We start from the raw sequence: 24,191 nt of genomic DNA, 5'->3' as shown, positions 1-24,191 counted from the left end.
GGTTCGTTTTCGAATGTTGCCACGATTGGATGACCCACTGGGTTTGCTTTGAGAATCTATTGCCAGTCGTACAGATGGCTGTTCCTTTTGTAACTACAGGTTTAATGTAATTATCAGATTATTAGATACTATTATTTAGAAAGGTAGATGTTGGAAATAGAATAACAATATTAACTTAATTATATAATCTATATTATAATAGTTTTGCTTTGTATGTTATTTTCAGACCAAAACTGCCACCTTTATCTGCTATTGCCGATGCAAAGAGTAAGCAGGCTCAGGGAGTGTTGAATGCACCGGCCGATGCTGAAGCACCAGAGAAGCAGCAGGTCAATATAAGTGGCGATAGCTCGCCAAACGGTTCGACAAGTGGATCGTCGTCTGCCAGCAGCAGCGGATCGTCTACACCGTTCTTGCAAAATGAGAATCACGATTCAAAGAAAGGAAAGCGTGAACTCTCACCAGACTCTTTCCTCTTGCAACAGGGTAACAATAAGATCGAGCGATTCTTTATTCGTATGGATTGGTACAGTCAGCCATTCTTCTGGGGTACAAACATAGCAACTGTTATCTTCTTTGGTATTGGTGTTGCACTGTGTTACAGCTACGGTTCAAAGTCTAACGAACTCTCTGGCTATGCATTTGCAATGGGTGTCATGGCAGCGATTCTAGTGTTCTTCCAATGGTTACCACAAATCTACACAACTTGGATCTCCGATGAAATCGGTAGCCTCAGTTTGGTATCTCTCTGTATTCAAGTACCAGGTGCATTGTTAGTTTGTTACTTCCAACTCTCACTATCTCAATCATGGATTACATGGTAAATTGAATGAACTATAGAAAAAAGATAACTTAACTTTCCTTTTTTTTCTTTTGACAAGAGGAAACAAGAAAGAAGAAAGTTGTGATTTTAAAGAAAAGATTATACTAACAAATAGATCACATAATTCTAGGTTCCCATATCTTGCCACAGCAGTCCAGGAAATAGTTTTAATCGTTATCTGTGCCTACTACTTGATAAGAGATCGCAAGAAGAGAAAGGCTGAGGAGGCAGAGAAGAAAGCAAAGGAAGAACAAGAGAAATCCGCTGACTACTATCAAAGCGAACCTCCAAAACCCGAATATGTAATTAATAAATAATTATTTACTTATTATATTATATCTATATTACAACTATTTCTATTTAAGAATTTATCTTTATATATTTTATTTGATCAAAAAATATATATATCAATCAAAACATGATAATTAACCTTTTTTTTTCTTTCATTTTCTTTTCTTTCAAATTTAAATAAAAATATATTTATAGTCAGAAGACAATAAAGATCAACCAAACAATCAAAATGGAAGTATCAACAACGATATAGATATTGATACTAGTATAAATAATCAAGATCAAAATAACAGTAGTAATAATAACAGTAACAGTAATATTAATAATCAATTAACATCCAATAACAGCTATGAAAATAAGAATATTATTTTGGATGGTAGTTCAGCAGCATTGGTTGAAAATGATACTATTTCAACTAATTTTGTTGTTGAGAGTAAAAGTATAGAGTCAGATCCAAAAGAGAATGAAAATTCAGAGTTTCACCGTGACGATCATATAAATGGCACAGACTCTATCGAAATGTTTTCTGTCAGTTCAAGATAAAACTGATCTTAAATATATATATATGTACATTTATACCGATTTCTGTAATTCTAAATTCACACCACAATACATCATATATAGAAAGTATTATATTACATCAACAAATATTCACCGATTAAATCAACAACACCATGTATATAATTTAAAATTTCAAAACATACCTAAATCTCTCTCTTCTAGATTGCAATTCTTGATGATTTTGTTTTTATGTTGGTTCGATTCTCATTCACAAAAACAAACAAACAAAATTGCACACAAAAAACAAAAGGAGGGGAGAAGGAAAAGGTACTTGAAATTATCAAAACAACAACAAACAACAAAATAATTAAAAATAAAATAATAAATAATGGTCGACTATCCAATTTAATAAACGAACTTAAAAAAATCAGAATAATAAAGGTCTATAGACAACAACCACCCTTCACACATATTTAATAATGATAAAATTCGAATCGACTAATTTTGTGCACAATTATTTCCATAAAAGTAAATTAAAATATGAACATTCATGTTTTGTTTTTGTTGTTTTCATTTCATTTTCAAATTTTTCAATTCAATCATAAAGATGGCCAATTGTAATAGGTAGTTCTTCAACTTCTGAACTATTGAGAAGTGATGTTTGTAATTCTTTTTTTTTGATATTCTTTTTTTAGATAGAACCTTGCTTCTGGGCCATACAGCCAATTGTTTAAATTGATACTAAAGTAATCTCAATTCTGATATCCTCTTTTTTTGAAAAACAATCTTGAAACTATCAACTTAATTTAAACTATTCGCACCTTGTATTCATCCACCGATACTTATCCTCAATGTTTTTATTCAGTTTCTGTACTCTCTACTTTTTTAATACTTTAGAATTCCAAACGACACTTTTTAAAACAAAATTAACCTTCATCACCACTCCCTGATAGTTTCATCAAGCACAATTCAGTTGGTGTTTAATAAAGTACAAACTTACTTCAACAGAAAACCAAATTCCAGATATATAATAATATATCATATTTTTTTTTATTTTATTTTTTTCATATTTTTTTTATTATGTTTTTCAAAAAATGTTAAAAATTGTATATTGTCAAATTTATTTATTCTTAATACATTACAATATTATTATTAATCAATCATATTTATAGTAAAGATAGAATATATTTTCTTTTTACATAATTCTTACAAACAAAAAAAGTTTCGAATTCAATTGAATCTAAGATTAGTTAATTTTGGTGTAAAAAATACCCTTTTATTTTATTTTTAAAACAGTGTTGTTCCACACCACCTCTCTTTAAATTTATATATTCAAACTTTTGTTTAAAACCACACTTTCTAATTTCTAAAATTAAAAATATTTAAAACTTTTAAAAAAAAACAAAATACCATTTTATTATTGTAAATATTTATTTATATTTTTGGAATTAATTATTTCCAATTTAATATCCTATTTATATAAAAACTAAAATTTTTTGGAAAAATATTTATATATTCCTATTTTAATAAGATTATCATTGAAGTCTAGTTTGAAAATAATGATAATTAAAAGAGGTGTTTCACCCTAAAAACACTTGTCTTTTAATAATAATAAAACAACTCCCAATATTGGTAAATAAATTAAAAAATCGCAAAAATTCATTGAAAAATGGATAAATTTGGTGGTTTGACTCCACCTTTGACAAGCACGGAATACACTCCCAACTCAAACAGTTCTACACCAACTACACCATCCCATATTTTTACGGGCATTAAAATCACTAGTATCATAGATGAATCTATAGATTTGAATTCCAAAATTGGTGATAGTGCTGCATCATCATCTGCAACAACAACATCTACAAATATTAATAATCGTACTACTACCATATTCCTTCAAGATATCAATAGTATTACCGATAGTACAAGTAGTAGTAGCAGCAGTAGTAGCAGTAGTAGTGCCAGTGCCAACGATAATGACAATGATAATGACAATGTCGATACCAACAACTATATATTCGAAGACAACAATAGTAATAACACTAACAACAACATTATTGATAAATCAGAACCTGGAGTAATCATTGACAACAACAACGACGACGACAAAGAAGAAGACATCAATAATAATAACAACAAAAACAATAACAGTAATAACAATAATGACGAAGAAGAGAATATGGATATATCAATCACATCTTCATCATCTATAAACTGTGATAGTAGTAGTAGTGCTTACCATTTCGAAATGGAGCTAATGGATTCATCGTCTATTTTCTTAACTCCGCCACTTGCATCAACCAATCCAGAGGCAGTAACAGCAACTACAACAACAACTACAATGCCAACTAGAGAGGTAGTAGAATCATCAGCTTCTATGCCTACACCAATGGATTCCTATTCATCTGAAATGCCTAGAAGTGTTACTACTCCTTCGCCATTGCGAATCGACAATATCAACCTATCAAAAGTTTCACCACCCCTCACATCGATACCACCACTACCACCTCAAACACAAACACAAACACAACAACAACCACCCGCAACACTAGACACAATAACAACCAACACTATTCCATTTTCATTTACAACACCAAAAACCAACTATTTAAGTCCAAACACAAACACAAACACAACAACAACAAATCAAAACAAAACCAATAGTATTAATTCACTAGCCAATAGACATAGTAAATCTTCACCTTGTATAAATTTATCTTCATTCCAACCAATGTCACCTTTAAATATGTCAACATCTGATTATAATAATATTAATAGTAATAGTAATAATAATAATAGTATTTATAAAAATAATAATAATCCACCTAACAATAATAATAATAATAGTATTAATAATAGTCCAAGTAGTACTATTAATAATAATTATAATATAACAATAAATAATAATAGTAATAATAATAGTAGTAGTAGTAGTAGTGATTCATCGATTAATAATAATAATAGCGGTGGAAATACAAGAAAGAGACTGTTGAATTTCGAGTTATCACCATGTCTTTCTTCACAGGTCACTATCAATTTCTCAGAGCTCGAGTGTTTCGAGAGTATTGTAACTTCATCGCGTGACGCTTTCTTTCCAACGGTAATCAATTGTTTCAACAAGTTTCTTGGTACAGAGAAGAGAATCACCATCTCTGAGATCAACCCGGGCAACGTCGAGATGAGCACCATTCTCCAATTTCAAAACGGTGAATATGGATGTGCAGGCGAGCGATATCCATCGGGTTCGCTTCAATCGAAACAAGATTCCGCACCATACCTTGAAAACAACACAACGATGCGTATTCCTCTATACTCCCACCAACTCTGTGGAGAGATTCAAATCGAACCCATCTCCCAAATGGAAATGGAATGGTTATTAAAAAGTTTAATTTTAAAGTAAGTAAAAAACTATCCAAATAATCAATTTCAGTTCCAATACTAAAAACAAAACAAAACAAAACAGATTTATTGTAAAGCATACTTTATATGAAGTCGAGAGAAAGATTCATGAAAATCTATTGTATATGATTGTGGAGTTCAGTACATCGACTGCCGAGGATTTCTTTCAGATGATGTCTAAACAGCTATGTTATGTCTTCAAAGCAAAGTTTGCTGGTGTATGTCAACAAGTGTCACCTTCACATGCAGTAACACTTGTTCTATGTGAAAAATCAACTATCTTGGAGAACAGAAGTATTCTATTGAACGATACTCCATGTGGTAAATTATATAGTGAAAAGAAAGTAATGGTTTGGAATGAAAAGTATGTTATTACAAAACAAACATAATAAATAAATATTAACCAACAACTAACATTATCTTTAAAACTATCAATTGATTGTTCTTAGACTTCCAGAGGTATTTCCAAAAGATGATTTCATAACGGATAACAATATAAAGTCATATCTTGGAGTGCCACTTATTGGCCCCATGGGTGGTGCAGTTGGCCATATCTTTATCATGGGAGAATATCCGATCAATACTGGTCTTCTAAGTTCATCGATGCTAGCAGTAATCTCCAATAGAGCTGCATCTGAATTAGAAGGAAGAAAAAGTATGAATCATTGATATATATCATCCAAAACAATTTGAAATTAACCATTATTATTTTATTATACTATTATTTTAGTTAGAGAAGAATTGATTTTGTCAGAGATTATATTGAATCAATTCCCATCATGTATGTTTCTTGTAAATAATCAAGGTGTTATTGTAAGAGAGTTTGGTGCGATCAACCAGATTATGGGGTTCGATTCGACGTGTCTCGGTAAGAATATATCGATGTTTGAGAAGGGAAAGGAAGAGATCTATCAGGCGTTGCATAGTTTGATAAAGAGTGGTACTAAAGATACCGTTGTCAAGGAGATCACTCTCACCAGAATGGATGACAAGGAGTTCTTTACGGAGGTTTCACTTCGCGAGATATTCGATCAGAATGGAATGCCATTGGGTATTATGGTAGTGATTAGAGACATCACCGAGAGTAAGCAGATTCAACACTCTCTGGAGGAGGTGAATCACCAACTATCCTGTAAGAACAAAGAGTTGGTGGAAGCAAGAGATAGAGCGTTGAAAGCGATTCAAATGAAATCTAAATTTCTTGCTACTATTTCACATGAAATAAGAACACCTGTAAGTAACAACAACATACATATTGTTTAAAATTAAGCTGAACAATTGGTATTAATATTAATAATACAACTTAGATGAATGGTGTTATTGGTATGGCAGAGATGCTGTTAACATCAAAGTTAAATCCAGAACAATATGAAATTGCCGATACCATTTACAAATCGGGAGAGTTACTTCTATCGATTACTTCTGATATTTTGGATTTCTCAAAGATTGAAGCATCTAAATTAGAGTTGGAGATGATAGAGTTTGATTTTATTGGGTAAGTTTGTTTAGAAACATGTAAATTTAATTCATGATATTTACTAAAATGTTGACATTGAAATTTAGTTGTATTGAAGGTGTATTTAATACTCTGTCGATATCATTGGATAAGAAGATTGAAATAATCTTGTTATTTGAGAAAGATGTTCCAACAAAGTTGATTGGTGATCCAAATAGACTCAGACAAATCATTTTGAATATTGGACATAACGCTATCAAGTTCACTGATAAGGGTCATGTTTTTGGTCATATCTCTGTGGTGTCTAGAGAGCGTGGAACTGTACAGATATGTGTATCCATTCAAGACACTGGCATTGGTATTGAGCCTGAAAAGAGAGATATGCTCTTTGAACCATTCTCACAGTTGGATAGCTCAACAACCAGGAAGTATGGTGGTTCCGGATTGGGACTGGCGATTTGTTCGCCACTTGCCAAGCTAATGGATGGCGATGTCAGTCTCGACTGGAGTCAACCTGGCAAAGGTTCGATATTCTCAATCAAAGCAATCTTCAAGGAAGTTACGGAAATGCATCTTGCCAATGCAATGGCTCCACCCATGCCAGTCGAGAGCAATCAAACTTCGAATCTCTGTATTCTGGTGGATGACTATCCGTTTGGTGGAAAGATAATGATAAAGAAGATCGAACAACTCAACAATATCAAAGTGCAATTGGTGAAATCGATGCAGTTGGAAGACGCACTCTATATGAAGCAAAGCAATCATTGGACACAGTGTCTCTTTGCCAATCAGTTCTTGACAATGATTATGTTGGTGCATCGTGAGCACAAGGATATCAATAGTTTCATCAAATTGGCACAGGACACCTCAGAGTTCTACCAACATACAAACATCAAAGTGATGTTGGTCACTAGTTTTGCAAATTCAAAGTTGGTACCAAAGGAAAGGAAGTTTATCCTACTCACCAAGCCACTCTCCACCATCAATCTTTCAAAGATACTGAATCAACAGTACTGGGAGAACAACATTGGCTATCAGAATCTGATGCAATACGAGAATGGCAGTAGAAAATCATCAATGGAACTCTTTGATAGATTTAAAGATAATGAATTAAAAATATTATTAGTAGAAGGTAATGTGTAAATTACTCTTTGGATTTGATTTGTAATTGATAATTTACTAATAATTTAAATAATCAAATCTATAGATAATGCTGTAAATAGAAAAGTTATATCTATGCAACTAAAGAAACTTGGATACGATTGTGATGTTGCAGAAGATGGAAATGAAGGATATAATAAATACAAAGAAGGACAATACGATTTAATATTCATGGATTTGACAATGCCAAATTGTGATGGTGCTCAATCGAGTCTTATGATAAGATCTTTCGAACAGATAACAAACAAGCCAAAAGTCATCATTATTGCACTCTCTGCTACTGTACTCGATGGCTCAAAAGATTTTTGTAAATCTATGGGAATGGATGGTAAATAGTTAAATATAATATTCAACCTCGAGATCCTTTATTATATATATACTAACTAATTATATGTAAAATGTAGATTTCATTGTCAAACCATTAAAAATGAAAAGATTAAAACAGGTCTTAGATACCATTCAAGCTGAAAGATCGAAATTGATGAGTGATTCAATTTAGCTATAAATAAAAATAATGATAGTGTTTTATCTTTTTTTTTTTATTATTGTAAATGAACTAAAATAATAAAAAGAAAAAAATTAAAAAAACAAAAAAAAAAAATCTAGTTTCGTTTTTTCATTCATCAAAATTACTTACTATTCCAAACAACTAATGAATAATATTCGATTTTAATAATAATGTTCAGAGTATCAAGTTGTTTACTAAGATCAAAAAAAAATAGTCTTTACACTCAACCTTTGAGAGATCCATCAGAGTTTCCAATCATAAAACAAGATCACTTTAAATTCAATGTGATTCATCAGTCAAAAAAATCGAGTGCTAGAGTAACCAATATTACAACTCCTAATGGAATGTAAGTTTGTTTCTTATTCTTTGTGTTTTTGTTTTATTATTAATAACAACTATTATTGAATATTAGAATAGTATAGAAACACCAAACTTTGTTCCCGTTGCAACGGTTGGATCAATAAAGTTTGTCGATCCACAAACCACTAGAAAACAAGGAACACAGCTAATGTTTGTAAATACCTATCATATGTTGGTGAATGCAGATCTGGATTTAATCGAGAGAGTCGGTGGATTACATAAGTTTATCAACTACAACGGTCCTATCATTACAGACAGTGGTGGTTTCCAAGTATTCAGTATGGGACATCCCGACAGAGATCAATCGATGCCAATCGACGCAGAGTCAACTCCAATCGATGAGAGTGACATTAATGTGAGATCACTAGAGTTGACAAAGCGGGAATTGAAAGGAATGTCTGGAAAACAATATCCGGGTTCGATCGAATCGATCACCGACCAAGGTGTTGCTTTCAAAAGCTATAAAACAGCATCACGAATTCTCTTGACACCAGAGACATCGATTCGCTATCAAAAGCAATTGGGTGCCGATATTATCATTCCGTTCGACGAGCTACCACCCTACCACTTGGATGCACAGCGAGTTCGTGACTCTCTTCATCGTACTCACCACTGGGAAGCACAGTCGCTACTGGCACATCTTGCCGATCCGAGAAAGCAAGCTATCTATGCTGTTATTCACGGAGGTGTCGATATGGAACTGAGAAAGCAGAGCACAGAGTATCTCTCGAGTCTCCCATTCGACGGAATGGCAATCGGTGGATCGATTGGAAAGGATCGTGATGAAATGCATCATCTCTTGAATCAGCTGATGCCGTTGCTGCCCAGAGAGCGACCCAATCATCTACTTGGCATCGGCGACTTGGAATCGATAGAGAGATTGATGCCGTTGGGTATCGATACATTCGACTCTAGTTATCCCACGAGAGCAGCACGTCACGGTGCACTTATCCTACAGGACAACACAAGATTCCTCATTACAAAAAGCGAATACAAAACAAAACACGATGAACCAATCGACAAGACATGCGATTGTCCGACATGCACAAACTACTCTAAAGCCTATATTCATCATCTCTACAAATCAAACGAACAAATATTTTACACACTTGCAACACAACATAATCTTAGAGCAATGGCAAGAATAATGGAAACCTATAGAAACAAAATAAAAGCAAATGAAATATAATCATCGATTAAATATTTATTAAAAAAAATGAAAAAACGACAAATTTTTATGTGTTTCACTTCGTTTTTTTTTTTTAACTATTTTAGGGATGTGTTAAATTACTCATTAGATGATTGATCATTGATTGTAGCGATGAGTGGCTTATATAGATATATAAGTAGATCAACTACATTTTCTAGTTTAAACTTAAAATGTTCAATTACACAATTGTCATTACCTTTTAAATATAGTAGTATTAATAATAGCAATGTTGGTGTTAATAATAATAATATAGTAAATACAAGTAGTTTATTTAATAATAGATATAGTAATAATATAGGTACTTTTAATAATAATAATAATAATAATAATAATAATAGTTTTAACAACACTTATTGTACAAAATCAGATTTCAATAATATAAGAGTAAAAAATAATAAAGATGGTTCGGTATCGATTGATGAACTATTTCACAAAGAACAAAACAGATTTTGGAGAAAGATTAAAGATAGAGTGGAAGAACCTCTGTGGAAAGCCATTCAAGATACAGATTGGGTAAAGCCAACCGATATTCAAACTGCAATCATTCCACATATACTAGATAACAGAAACGTACTGGCATCTTCAAAGACTGGAAATGGAAAGACTGCTGCATATTCAATTCCACTACTACATATTGTCAATACAGTAAAACAAAACATCATAAATAATAATATAAATAAAGAAGATAATAATCAACAACAAAAAGAAGATAAAGAAGTAGATGCAGAAGAAGAAGAAGAGGAAAATGGTCAGGCGGAAGTAGTTATTCAAACAACAACAACAAAATTAAAAATCCCAATTATTAATACAAAAGAGTTGAATCGATTTGATCCAATTGGATTGGTTATTGTTCCAAGTAAAGAGTTGGCCATTCAGGTGACAGAACACATTGAACAACTCTCAAAGTATATGGATGGCATTAGGATTGTAAATATATTCGGTGGAGTCGGTGAGTTCACTCAGGAGAAAAAGATAAAGAGCGGTGTCGATATTTTAGTTGGAACTACAGGTGCCATTCTACAGCAACTCAGTAAAGGTAATCTCAGTCTGCGTCAAGTGCACATGACGGTACTCGATGAATTCGATAAACTCTTCAACTATGGATTCTTCCCGGATGTCAAACAGATATTCGATTCGATGCCACTCATCGCTCATAAAAACAGAAATGGAATGCAAACTGCTTTGTTCTCTGCAACCATCAACTTTGAGAAACACAATGACCTAATAACGCGTTTCTCACCATATCACATCATGGAGAATTTCAACAAAGATCTACAACCACCAAAAGAAGTTCGTCAACACTTCTACCTGATAGATCATCGTAAGAAACGTAGTTTACTTTTATATTTCTTTAGAAGAGGTGGAAAAACATCTTTAAAGGTAAATATTAACTAGTTTATCTAAAGAAACATACAAACTAATATATACTAATTAACTTTTCTATATTTCACTTTTAATAAAAATAGAATTCAAAAGTATTGATATTTGCAAGAACACAACAAAGAGTTGATAATTTAGTTAAATCGTTGGGAGAGGAAGGTATTAAGGCATTACCAATTCATGCTGATATGTCGCTAGCAAAGAGAGTGGAAACGGTACAACAATTCAAAGATGGTAATGAATTCCAGGTGATTGTTGCAACCGATGTTATGGCACGTGGTATCGATATCGAAGATTTGGATGCTGTTGTCAACTTTGACGTTCCTCACGTATCGGAGGACTATGTTCATCGTGTCGGTAGAGTAGGTCGTCAAGGAAAAGAGGGATTCTCACTCAGCTTCGTATCGAAAGAGAAGTTGGTATTTGAAGTTGGTCAGCGTGTCGTTGGACTGAATGAACAACATCTCATTAAGAACATTGAGAAGCTCTTGTCGAAACAGATAAACTACTCAAAGATACCTGGACCATGGAAAGAAGATGATGTTGCTGACGGTAGTGAAGAGGAGGAAGGCCATGTCGATGGTGAAAGTGAACCACTCGTTGATAAGGTTGACGATGAAAAGAGACATCAAGATCGATTGGAAAGAAAGTCGGTACTACAGATACTCCTAAAGAGAAACATGCTGGAGAAGATCGATGGACCTATGACTAGACAAGGACTGCCAAGAGTTAGAATCAATCCCAATGCCAAGATATCGAATCGTATGTTGGCAAAGTTGAAGATCGATAGGAAAGGAGAGATTGTCGAGCTGCCACCACTCACTGACTTTGGTGATGGTAGATACGAAGAAGTTGTCAGCCAATTCGATAAGCAATCGGCAAGATCCAAAGGTGTTGGAATACGTCCAGCCAACAAAAAGGTATTTGCGCCATCAAAGATCATGACAAAGCGACAGGAAAAGAAGAATATCAAAGATAGTATATTTAACTCAAAGTTCAACAACACAAATGATAACAGTGATTTAGATCATCAATAAACAAAATCAATATGTTTTTTAAAAATAACATACATATAACAACGTTGTTTTATTTTTTTATTATTATTCGTTAAAATTGATTAATTAAATAATAATAATTATTATTAATTGATATGTTTATGTAATGGGAATGGATTTGAGAATGGTATGGATTGAGTATTATATATACTCTCATGGGGATTTTTAATTTGTTTGTTGGGTTTAAAAAGGTTTTGTTTCATCCAGATGATGTGGACATTGTGCTTTTGCGCTAGCTCTTCACAGAGAGTTCGCGAATACTTACGCTCCAGTAGAACGGTACCAACTTGTAGTCGTGCAGGATGGTGACGTTGTTTGTGTGGCATCAATCGACGCTCTGTTTCCTGTGGTATCTTTACGCACCACAAACAATAGATATAGGCATACAGTTGGAAGAATGATAGAAGCAGAGCAATACATGAAACTAAAAACATGTTATAGAATCGCCAATTGGTTGTTCCAAGACTGCTAGTATATGATAGATATAAAAGACGTCCACCAATTCCGAAAAGTGTGAGAATAGTCAGGTCTCTGATTCGAGCACCGTTTCCATGTGTAAAACTAACTTTTAGCAATGCTTTGAAACTACTTCCGCAATACAGCTTTTTTCGGACATAACTTGTCAGATCCAATTCCAGTAGAATCAAATGACGACCAAATAATATAGTAAAATTGAAAAGAATAAATAATATGGTTGCTTCATAAAATTCGACATCACCTATTGTTGTTGTTATTAGAAAATATTATTATTAGAAATAAACCAAAGGGATTTTGTCTTAAAATGACATATCTATTGACTATTTACCTATGGTTAAAGTAGCTGTTAAAAGAGCAACAGATAGTGGATCGGTTGCAGTCAACAACTGACTGTACTTTGTAAATTGATTCGGATAGAAAAAGATTGGTAGTGGTCCAAACGCTGGATCGTGTTCGTACTCATTAGCTACTCGATCCTGATTGGCACCACCACCACCGCCACCACCTAACATTTGAGACATCTCCTCTGCATTTTCATAGTCATGTAATTTTTCATATATATCAATCGATGATTTTGCCATTATCTATCTATATCTATTTAAATCAATTAATTATTTTACCAACTACTCTAATTAATTTCATAAATAAAAATGTATTTCCAAAGATAAGACCATCAAAATCTATTGCTGTTGTGTGTGACGTTTTATATTTTAAAAATAAATATTGATGAATTAATGGATTAATGGGTGTCAATTAAAAAGGTGCAAACATTATTTTATTATTTTTTTTGATTGATTGATTGGTTTTTACAAACTTTAAAGCAATTACTATAAAAAATAAAAAATTAATTTAAAAAAATTAAAATTTTACCTTTAAAATAAAGAAAACCCCCTTTGTAAGCATATCTTTTTTCATTTTTTTTTATCATTTATCTGATTCAAATTCAACAAAACGTGGTACTAACACAACCACTAGCAACAATATTTATATTCCTTGACAATAATTATGAGTGGAAGAACAGCAGTACATCACTTTAAGAATCTACTTGATAGATTTAATTTGAGATCAAAAGAATTGGTTGGTCAAGATAAACTTAGCAATAGATACTACAAACACTACTTTGAGGGAAAAGAGAAAAGAACTATAGAGTTTTACGATGGTGTGCCAAATCCTCGTATCATACCGGTACAATGGAGCAGTTGGCTAGGCTTTAGAAGAGATGATGCACCTTCTATACTCGAACTAGAGCAAGAGGAATACAGACAAGAAGCTATCAAAGTCAAATCAAAGAAACTAGAAGAAGAAGACAAGAAACTTAGACTTCAGGAGATATCTGAAAGAGAGTAAGTTTATTTATTAGTTTATTATCAAAAATCCTATCGATTATCATATACTAAATGAATATCATAGATATAATAGATCTCATAAACCACAGAGATAGAATGGTACAGAACCAGTAAATATATGTAAAAATCAATCATCACCCCTAAATAGTTTCACAAATAGTTAAATGATACTTGACTGACTCAGTACAACATTGTAATGCATTATTATCAACGTGGAATCTCGTGAATACAGAGCTTACTTCTTTTTTTTTTTTTTAAGCAATAAAGATAAGATTTATTAAGTTTTAATAGAACATACAAACACAGTGTTGTCTTGTGAATAGTATGACCAAAGATTCTGCAAAGTTCGTCACTGTCAAACAAAAAAAAAACAAAAAAAAAAGATAAAATGTTTGTAGTTTTTTGATCAGAAACCAATCTCGAAGGTGATTGTATGAGAATTTGATATCAAAGCCTAGCCAACCTAGGCAGAGCTCATTAGACGATCAGTGGTTATCATCATCCAAAATCTATTTTGCCAAACACGACAAAAATAAAAAAACTAAATTCGAAAAATAAGCAGCATTTAAAAACGAACGAGTTTTGGAATGAAACTTTAATGATGGGATTATTCCTATAGTCTATTTATTGTTTTATTTAGCTACTGTTGTGTATTGCCGGGTTGGTATTGCTATTAAAAGTTTTGGGCAATACAATTAGCATATTGTTTGTGGCAAAAACTCTTTGAACTTCTACATTTTCTTAATTGTCCGAAACACTCAATGTGATCTGAGCTAACTACTTCCAGGCAAAAGCAAAAAATGAAAGCAGTCAACACCATGACGAATAACAATGTACTTTTATTTATTATCATTCTAAAATACATAAAATAAATATTTATTAATATCTTGTAGAATATAATTGAATTTATTAATTGAAAACTTACATTATAATTTTCAGATAATGTGTGGGTTTGGTTGAATGAAAATTTTGGTGTTGTACTCACCAGCGGGGGTGTTTAATACAATCGATATCTATATAATCTAGACATCTGAAAAGATTGATATAGATATGACAGACATTTAAATTGTTTCTAAAAAAGATTGAAACTTTCTTTTTAGCAATAGTGCTGACTCAAACAGATTGGTATCCATGGTGTCAATATTTTTAAATAGTCTTGCTTTTAGAATGACTGTTTCTATTAATATTCCATCGTCTTTACCACCTACATATGATATATTATTATTTACAAAGAATTTGATGATTCTTTCTCTCTGTTTATAAATCAATTAAAAAAAAAATCATTATTAGAACATACATACATCAATATAATGTACAAAGAATAATCTTACTTACCAATTCAACACTAATCGTATCAATAAAAGTTAATTCTCCAATGAAATGATGAAGTGAATTAGTTAAAAATGGCATTCTTCCTTCACTGTACTGTTTAAAGTCAATGACCAGTCGATATCCATTGTAAATCACTAGAGCAAGACTCAAAAGTGTATCTGATACCAATAATCTAATGAAAGTAATGTTAAGAGGTAGTTATCTTTTCGATTAATATTATTATTCTTATGAAATGAATATTCATTAACTAACTTACGACCCAATAGTTTTAATGTGTTTTGGTACATTAGATCTTTGTGTTTGATCATCACTCTGATCTGTTAAAGTTGCGATTTCATTAAGTAGCAGTATGATGTTCGATGATTCATTGTGATAAATGTTAAAGTTTATTGTATTTTTGACACTATTTAATTGAACCAATTTCTTTCCATCATCGTTACGTTGGTCATGATTATTGTTATTATTCGGATTGTCTCCACTGCTATCACCAACTACATTGCAGTTTGTTTTCATTGTTCAGCATGCTTGAGATCAAGTCAGAGTTGTGTGAATTTGACTTTTCTGAATGAAGAAGTTAACAATATATATATATCTTTAATATCTCTCTAGTTTTAATATTCAGAATTAAAGAATAGTTTTTGAAAACGCCCCTCCTTTGATCATTTCCACCAAATGGAAGGAGTAGAAAAACCAAACTTACTTTTTTTTTTCCTTTTTTTTTTATTTTTTGTATTTCTTTTTAACAATGAATCATAGGAGGTCATTCAGTCAAATTTGATTTAAAACATTCATACATTCATTGAATCTATCTAAGAAAGGAAAAGAATAATAACTGCAATAAAACATCAAAATCAAAAACCACCAGTGGTGGTGGTTGTTGATTGATCTATCTTTATGATCAAGTAGTTCTGGATTGGTGATCGTCATTGATAAGCAATTTTTAAGATCAATGGTCAAATTGGATCATCAAACAATATTGCTGTTTACATTTGTTTTCTATTTTTTTATTTTTATTTTATTGATACTAGTGTGTGTTTGTTGTGTGGGTGGTGTAATTACATTCATTCGTTTAGGTCATAAACTAATAATAATGTTCGCAAAAGTACTTCATCAAAGAATAACAAGGCATGGGTGTCGAACCTATTGGATCACAAAACAAGAGATAAGTTCAGTTCTTGGTGTTAATTCCACAAATACACAAACAAACACCATATTTAAATACAGAGTGTGGATGCCACACATTCAATGATGTTGTGTTTTGGTTGTTAAATATTAAAAAAGAAAAAAAAAACTGTCACAAAAATGACGAAAAACAGTTTTTTTTCAATTAATCAATTTTATTTAGTGAAATGACCTTGGAAGGTGTGTGTGAGAATGACTGATGGATTGATTTAATCTCAAACAATTTTACCACCACAACTCTGACATTTAATCTCTCGACAAGTCAACAACACCTTTTTTATGGTTATTACCATTATTAGTAAGGTTTTTTGTTTTGGTTTTTTTTATTTTTTCTTTTTATTTTTATTTTTTTACTTGTTCCTGTGGTTGTCATGTGAGAGGAGAGAGGTGTTGTGAATGAATTAATTTCCAACCTCAGAGAGTGAGTTCAACAACAACAACAGCCACTGCGGCAACAACAACAACAACAATATAGCAATAAACAAACACCCATCCTTCTTTAGTTCTTCTGTTTGTTTTTGTCTCATATAAGTTGAAATAAAATAGGACTACTATTGTAACACTTTCAATTTGTTTTAGTTTAATAACCAACTAATTTCTTCTGGTTTCAATCAAAAAACATCAAATTTAGCATCCATTTTATCACAAATAACAAAAGATTACAACACCAAAGTAATTACAACAAATAAAAAAAAAACCAACCAACCAACAACTCTTTATTTATTTTAATTTCTTTATTTATTTTTCACTTTTTTTTTGTTTAAACTCAGTAACCAATTACAACCAAATGTTGTTTAGATGTATTTATTAGATATATATACACAATAAATTGATCAACAACAGTTCCATAAAAATAACCTATTCAAACTTTGCACTCATTTCACACTAGTCTAGTATTTGTTTCAAATAAGATTCAACACACAACCACATAGATATAAAAACCCTAATCTCTTTAAATATTTAGTAATACCACTTACCAAACACTACTTTGACAACTTCAATTAATCAAAAAAAAAAAAAAGAAAAGAAAATAGAAATAGAAAAACCATCACTTTTTTTTTGTATAAACTGTAACACTACACAAGTTATAATAGTAACAATTATAATAATAATATTTAGTTAAAATTTAATAGAATTCTATTCAAAAGGTAAGCATCAATATCAAAATAACTTTTTAAAAACAAACATGATTTTTTTTTATTTTATTTTTTTGTAACATTTCGTAATTTGTTTTTTTTTTTTTTGTTGATCCCTCACCAAAAACTAAAAAGCTTTAAAATGAATTAATTAAATTAATCAATTTTTGTTAATTTTTACCACTTTGGGTGTTTTTTTTCTTGCCAAATTCTAAAAAATCTTTCAAAAACCAAAAATTACATCAATAAATCAAAGTTCAATAGTCTAAAATCAAATCCCCATAAAAAAAACCCTCAATCTTTGAAATTAGTGTATTTTTAAAATATTTTGTTCATATTTTTTTCACACAGACCCTAAGAGGGTGCCACATATTTCAATTGTGCTCGGTACCTTTTCAAAAACAAAAGTCCATGCATGATTTGCGGCAAATCATAATTATTCAACTTTTTTTTTTTTTTTTCACCCGTGAAATTTGATCATTTGATTGACAAACTAACCATTTGTATGTATGTTTGACAATGATGATCCAATCAAATCGTTTATTCAAATCTTGTTGATATGAAAATGTAAAAAAAAACAAAAAAAAATGAAAACAAAAGGAAATTCCTTATCGGGACCTAGTTCAAAAAAATAATATACAAAACTACATCACAACAAAACCATGTCACCCCCTTATGACTCCACATGTGTCCTTAAATCAAACCATCTATCTATTTTTTTTGAACATAGTTTTTTTTTTTCATTTTTTTTTAGATTCATATGAACCACCTCAAACTATTTTTATTATATTTCTTTTTTTTTTTTTTTTTTTTTTGAACGATTTGTTCTATCTCCTTGCAAGCAGTGTGGTCCACAAAATCTCCAAATCCAAAACCAACACACCACACTTTGACCCAGAGAGACATGGTCTACGATCGCTCGTTTCTGTTTGTCTCCTTTTACTTTTTTTTTTTTTTGTTTTTTTTTGCCTCTTATTCAATGATAGGCTGATCAACCGTATTATCAGACACCACCCATGATATTATTAATCAACTAATTAATAGTTTGATAAAATTTCTTTTCTCTTTAAAGAAACAATCATACACACCTCTATGCCGCTTTGAGATTATTAAAATAATATTTTGTATTTTTTTTTACCATAGGTGGTTGTGGTGGTGGTGCTGCTTGACTTTGTTTCGATTGACAGATCCAATGGATTGGATTTCGAAACAAACAACTGACAATCTACACCCAATCATCCATTAGTAGTAGTTTAGTTCCCTTCATTCATTTGTTCATTTTATTTATTTATTTATTTATTTGTAATAATAATATTATTAATCTATCAATATCAAACTATATTTATTTATCTCAAAAAAGAGCACAAACCAATTAATTTTTAATTAATTTTCTTATTAATAATATTAGGATTAGAAATAAAAGAAATATATATATAATTCAATTTCAATATCATTTTTTTTTAAGCTGGTTGTTTAGTTTGTTAGATGTCTGATTTAATGAAAATTGGTGGTCTACTCTGTGCAGATCAGAATTCATCATCGTCGACGGATAATAATCGCAATGGCAATCATATTCTAAAGAACAATGGAAAGGATAGTGAAATAGACTTTGATCATCTAAGGATGCTCAGCAACAGTGGTGATGATCCACTATCCAAACACTCTCTAAAGAAGCCACTACCAGCACCCTCTTTAAACAATTCTACTTCTGGTCTATTGTTTGGTAATTCTTTACACTCCTCCTCTGAAAATGATTCAAACCAACCAGAGACATCGCATTCTGGAGGTAGCATCGGTAGTCCATTAAATTCTACAATAATCTCTGTCACCAACTACAGTGACCGCAGCAGCACCACCACCGGAAACAGTAGCACTACCAGTAGTAAAGCCTCTGTATCAACTGCAACCAATGGAACTGGTAGTGGTTATTCTCCATCGTCAATGGCGCCACAACTTTCAATTGGATCTTCATCAGCATCTCCCAATGTATCTAGCACTGCCCCACAAAACAGTTCTACGTCTTCCTCACCCATCACAGGATCAACGTTTTGCCATCCAGATTTAACATCATCACTTCCTCCACTTCCAACCAAGACAAACTCATTAAATACAAAAGATAAAGAGGAGGACCTAAATTTCAGTCAACTCGCCAAGAGTTTTATTAACAATAGTTTTTTAGTAAATAATAATCCCAACAGCAACAACTCAAATCCAAACTCTATTTTAAATACCAACTCAATTTCAAGCTCCAACCTAACTAATAATCATAATAACAACAACAACTCCAACAATACCAACAAAAACAAAGGAACACAAAATGAAATGGTTTTAAATTCAATTATGAATGGAAATTTTTTAGTTTCACCAACTTCTTCACCACCAATTCAAGAGGACAAACAGTCTATGTCTACTAGTAACACAAATAATAGTAATATCAATAGTAATAGTAGTAATAACAGTAATAATACCAATCAAAACGATACAAATGGAAATAATATTTATCAGTTCGTGATGGGAGATGAAGGTGGTTCAAGTGGTGAATTGGATTCAATACCTGCTGGAAACTATGATTCTGATGATGATAGACAGTCACAAAAGCAGAGCCAAAAGTATGGTTCCTCAAACAATGGTGTAGGAGAGCATCCTGTTTCATCACGTAAGCTATGGTCTCAGGAAGAGTGTTGCCAGCTACTAGAGCTGGTCCTTAAACTTGATCCACAATCCTTCAAGTCAAAAGAGTCTGAGAACCGTTGGCGTATGATCGCCAGTGAACTAGGTAGAACCGTCACTTCCACCCGTAAAAAGTATATGCGTTTGATGAATCGTTGGTCATCAAGTACACCAACTCCAAGTTTTTCTTCACAACAAAACAATAATAACACTTCCAACAGTAATAACAGCAACAACAACAATAATTATATTAATAATAGTATACCAGATAGAAATAACAATAATAATAATAGTAATGATAGAAAAAGAAAGGATAGTTTTCAATATGACCAACAAATTCCACATCAACAACAACAGCAACAACAACATCAATATTCACAAAAAGTGGAATTATTACCACAACCATATCCACATCATCACCAGCAATCCCCAGCAATCCAATATCACCGATACAACAGTAATGAAAACACCCCACCATACTATGAAGGGTATCAGCATGGTTACATTGTGAATCAACAACCACCTCCACAAAGATATCCAATAACAACACCCGTTTTGCAACAACCAGTACCTGTATATCAACACCATCCACTCCAGCAACCACAACATCAACAACATCAGCACCAACATCAACAACAACATCAGCACCATCCATCACAGATTCCAATTCACCACACAACACCTACTTATATTCCATTCCAGCATCACTCTTTTCAACACCAACAACAGCAACAACACCAATTTCACCCTGCATCACAACCAGCAATTAAAAGAAATAAAACATCCATACCATCACCTTCAGATCAACCATATTATTTTATACCCAACGAGCCACAAAACCCCAATATTCCACTTCAAATGATGAATTTACAACAATCGATAAATAATCATTATACAACAGAGTCAAATTCATCACCGACACTTTCACCCAACCCACACTCAAGTCCGTCTCAACAATCATCTGGTCAGACATATGGATTCAGAGTGATAAGTGAACAACTTACCAACTCCATTCCCTTTCAACCAAAGAGAAGACCAAAAAAATCGAATGGAAAATCCGATTAACTTATTAATAAACAAACTTAATATTAATTTTTTAATAGAGTCTCAGTGTATCAGTCAAGTATCATTTAGCTTTAAGTAAACTGCTCTATATGATTGATTTATATTTTTTTTAATAAATATTATTTGTTATTCTGCAACCAAATTAATATCTTAAAGATAGTCACTTTTACTAGTCTACCCACAATTTGGTGCTCGCAGAGTCATTTTGTTTAGAACAAAAAAAAAAAAAAAAAAGTGTAAGACAGAGAACTTTTTAGAGTCAAATAGTTTTATTGAAAGAAAAACGGATCAACCACAATGATCATTGTGGCAGAGGTAGACTGAATAATTCTGAAATAATTGAAAACATAAGAAAATTTTTAAAATTTTTTTTCTTTGTCACTTAATGGAACTAAACAAATACATAAAATTAATCATCTTAACAAAGAGCAGTATATTTATTGATTTTAACAATATTATGTGCAATGTGGACCACTTCCACCGCTGTAGCATTTACAACTAATTACATCACCGTATTCATCGATTGTGGCGTAACCTTTAACACACTGACCAAATGCTCCAAGTGCTTTTGGCTGAATTAAAAAACAATTAGAAAATTTTGTTGGTGATTACTGTATAAAAATTTATGTAATTACCATTGAGAAATAAGCTTCATCATAGAATGGGACATAGTTTACTGAAATTTCATTAATATTAGAGAAAGAAACGATGTTGATATTGGTGGTTGATAATGAGTAGAAAGTACCTGATTGAATTCTATAAAAAAATTAGTATAAATTATATAAAAAAGTTCTAAATTAATAGTTACTCGCTACTTCTTGAACCATTAAAAAGTCCACCAATAAAAGAAATTGGGACTTGTTGGAAGTAAATTCCACCTGCATATGACTTGGCAACATTATTCAAAAATATAGATTCAAACAAATTGAGATAGATATTACCTGGGTACGGTGTAGAAATATACTTTTTTTAAAATGAACAGTTAGTTGATTGTCTTTTGTATCAAAAAATAATAAAGTCATAGAAAATTTCTTACAATTGCACCACCTGATTTAGATACAGTTTGGTCTTCAAAGATGGAACTGGTAACGTTGATTTCTAAATCTCTGTAGCTATTGGAAATATAAATCGCACCTCCATTTTGAGCTTGGTTACCTCTGAATACGGTGTTTTGGATGTTTAGATCAGAACAGTAGGCATAAATAGCAGCACCTGATTCATAGACTTCATTGTTAATGAAGAAAGAGTTATTTACTGAAATCAAAGTTGGGAGTTCCATTTGATAAGTTGAATAGATAACGCCACCAGCAACACCAGTGTTGGCCTCGAATTTAGAGTTTTCGATGGTAATATTTCCTCCGTAGATAACAGAACCTACATTGTTGGCATTGTTTCCAGAGAAATATGAATTGGTAATATAGATAATACCATATGGTGAATAGATGACACCACCAGACAATGAAACCTTGTTGTAGGTGAAGACAGAGTTGAGAATGGATGTGTATCCATTGACATAAAAGGCACCACCACTGGTTCCAGCATAGTTAGAGTCGAATGTCGAGTTTGATACAAGGAGGTTCTCACTGAAAACTACACCGGCATTGGCACCTTGAACATTGTTGTTGGTAAAATTAGAATTTTCAATATCGACCGTACCATTAGAGCAATAGATAACTCCACCACCGGTTCTACTGGCATAGATGGCACTATTTTCATTAAAAGTAGAGTTGGAGATGGAAATGTATCCAACATCTGCATTGATGAAACCACCTTGGTAGTTTGCTCTATTTCCATTGGAGCTACTATTATAAACATAGACAGAGGATTCTATCAATATCGATTCATTATGATTAATAATATTGAGGCATCCTCCATTGATAGGGGAATGACATCCAATAAAATCAATACCTTGGAGTACAAAGGTAGTTGGTCCAACTAAAGTAACTTCAAGGAATTGTGACTAAAAAAAAAAGATAATTACAAAAAAAAATCATTGGTTAGTAACTTTAAATTGAAACCCTAGTTGAATATTAAATAGTTACCTCTTTACAATCAATGTATACGTTTCCACCATTGGCCGAGGAAATTAAGATCTCACCAGTGATGTTAAAGTCGCTTACAACACCTGAGCATAGATATGAGGAATCAAATAAGAAGTTTGGAATAGATACAGCAAAGCTACCATAAGAGTCTTTACTCTTAGAGAACTCTTGTAAACATTGAGCAACTGATGGGCATTGACTGATTAGAAAAAAAAAAAAAAATTAAATTACTGATAGAGTTTATTTTTATATAAATCTACATACATTTGATTGTTTGAAGTTTGACAGGATTTAACTCTCATACTTAAAGTACAAACTAGAGTTGAACTATTGGCATTTGCAATTTGATTTTGTACATCTGCATATCTTGGTGGGATATTGATGTGATCGACTGAGTGTGACTCACACAGAGAAATAAACACTAAAAAAGTGATAACTACTATTAATTTATTCATGATAATAAATATTTATGTTTTTAAAGAATAATCATCTTTTAGTGTTTCTCAGATGGATATATAAAGAAAAGATATTTTTAGAAATTATTTAATATCATGATTTATGGTGATAAAATTTAAAATCAAGATACTTTGAGTGGAATCAAGATTTTTTTTTTTGGAGCTCCTCCAACAAATTTTTAGAATTAAAATTGAATCTTCTACATCGTCTGCGCTGAACAAGAATACTGATCATCTTTTTTTAATTAACAAAGACTATTATTTATTAGAAATTAAGAATTTAAAATTTTATCAAGATCTTTCTAGAAAATCAATGATTGGTACTGAATAATTAAAAGTTTT

The 24,191-nt window shown here is 31.8% G+C and overlaps 9 protein-coding genes across 9 annotated transcripts; 6 read left to right on the top strand and 3 right to left on the bottom strand.

The window, feature by feature from the left end:
• Positions 1-74: 74 nt before the first annotated feature.
• On the top strand, positions 75-2,349 carry PPL_06989 (uncharacterized protein; the record flags this gene model as incomplete). The annotated part of the gene is made up of 5 exons (XM_020577839.1): positions 75-106; positions 203-772; positions 882-1,125; positions 1,310-1,642; positions 2,311-2,349. 5 exons carry the CDS (start codon positions 75-77, stop codon positions 2,347-2,349), a joined length of 1,218 nt encoding a protein of 405 aa, XP_020432287.1.
• A 935-nt stretch (positions 2,350-3,284) lies between these two features.
• dhkF (histidine kinase) lies at positions 3,285-8,130 on the top strand (the record flags this gene model as incomplete). The annotated part of the gene is made up of 8 exons (XM_020577838.1): positions 3,285-5,011; positions 5,079-5,378; positions 5,464-5,669; positions 5,745-6,247; positions 6,322-6,509; positions 6,578-7,602; positions 7,678-7,959; positions 8,036-8,130. The coding sequence occupies 8 exons, from the start codon at positions 3,285-3,287 to the stop codon at positions 8,128-8,130; spliced, it is 4,326 nt and encodes a 1,441-aa protein (XP_020432286.1).
• Positions 8,131-8,309: 179 nt separating this feature from the next.
• Positions 8,310-9,688, top strand: PPL_06987 (methionyl-trna synthetase beta subunit; the record flags this gene model as incomplete). The annotated part of the gene is made up of 2 exons (XM_020577837.1): positions 8,310-8,485; positions 8,557-9,688. The coding sequence occupies 2 exons, from the start codon at positions 8,310-8,312 to the stop codon at positions 9,686-9,688; spliced, it is 1,308 nt and encodes a 435-aa protein (XP_020432285.1).
• Positions 9,689-9,820: 132 nt separating this feature from the next.
• Positions 9,821-12,126, top strand: PPL_06986 (DEAD/DEAH box helicase; the record flags this gene model as incomplete). Its single annotated transcript, XM_020577836.1, has 2 exons — positions 9,821-11,089; positions 11,176-12,126. The coding sequence occupies 2 exons, from the start codon at positions 9,821-9,823 to the stop codon at positions 12,124-12,126; spliced, it is 2,220 nt and encodes a 739-aa protein (XP_020432284.1).
• Positions 12,127-12,568: 442 nt separating this feature from the next.
• Positions 12,569-13,202, bottom strand: PPL_06985 (uncharacterized protein; the record flags this gene model as incomplete). The annotated part of the gene is made up of 2 exons (XM_020577835.1): positions 12,569-12,612; positions 12,950-13,202. The coding sequence occupies 2 exons, from the start codon at positions 13,200-13,202 to the stop codon at positions 12,569-12,571; spliced, it is 297 nt and encodes a 98-aa protein (XP_020432283.1).
• A 424-nt stretch (positions 13,203-13,626) lies between these two features.
• Positions 13,627-14,248, top strand: PPL_06984 (uncharacterized protein; the record flags this gene model as incomplete). The annotated part of the gene is made up of 2 exons (XM_020577834.1): positions 13,627-13,964; positions 14,227-14,248. The coding sequence occupies 2 exons, from the start codon at positions 13,627-13,629 to the stop codon at positions 14,246-14,248; spliced, it is 360 nt and encodes a 119-aa protein (XP_020432282.1).
• Positions 14,249-15,028: 780 nt separating this feature from the next.
• PPL_06983 (uncharacterized protein) lies at positions 15,029-15,812 on the bottom strand (the record flags this gene model as incomplete). Its single annotated transcript, XM_020577833.1, has 3 exons — positions 15,029-15,220; positions 15,303-15,471; positions 15,556-15,812. The coding sequence occupies 3 exons, from the start codon at positions 15,810-15,812 to the stop codon at positions 15,029-15,031; spliced, it is 618 nt and encodes a 205-aa protein (XP_020432281.1).
• A 577-nt stretch (positions 15,813-16,389) lies between these two features.
• PPL_06982 (SANT/Myb-like DNA-binding domain-containing protein) lies at positions 16,390-21,352 on the top strand (the record flags this gene model as incomplete). Its single annotated transcript, XM_020577832.1, has 3 exons — positions 16,390-16,479; positions 17,061-17,153; positions 19,103-21,352. 3 exons carry the CDS (start codon positions 16,390-16,392, stop codon positions 21,350-21,352), a joined length of 2,433 nt encoding a protein of 810 aa, XP_020432280.1.
• Positions 21,353-21,807: 455 nt separating this feature from the next.
• Positions 21,808-23,849, bottom strand: PPL_06981 (uncharacterized protein; the record flags this gene model as incomplete). Its single annotated transcript, XM_020577831.1, has 6 exons — positions 21,808-21,924; positions 21,988-22,108; positions 22,161-22,315; positions 22,389-23,312; positions 23,395-23,593; positions 23,659-23,849. 6 exons carry the CDS (start codon positions 23,847-23,849, stop codon positions 21,808-21,810), a joined length of 1,707 nt encoding a protein of 568 aa, XP_020432279.1.
• Positions 23,850-24,191: the final 342 nt, after the last annotated feature.

This window comes from Heterostelium album, assembly GCF_000004825.1.
Source record: "Heterostelium album PN500 unplaced genomic scaffold PPL_scaffold6, whole genome shotgun sequence".
Classification (NCBI taxonomy): Eukaryota; Evosea; class Eumycetozoa; order Acytosteliales; family Acytosteliaceae; genus Heterostelium; species Heterostelium album.
The sequence above is the reverse complement of the archived record's forward strand: the minus strand, read 5'-3'. Positions and strand labels throughout refer to the sequence as shown.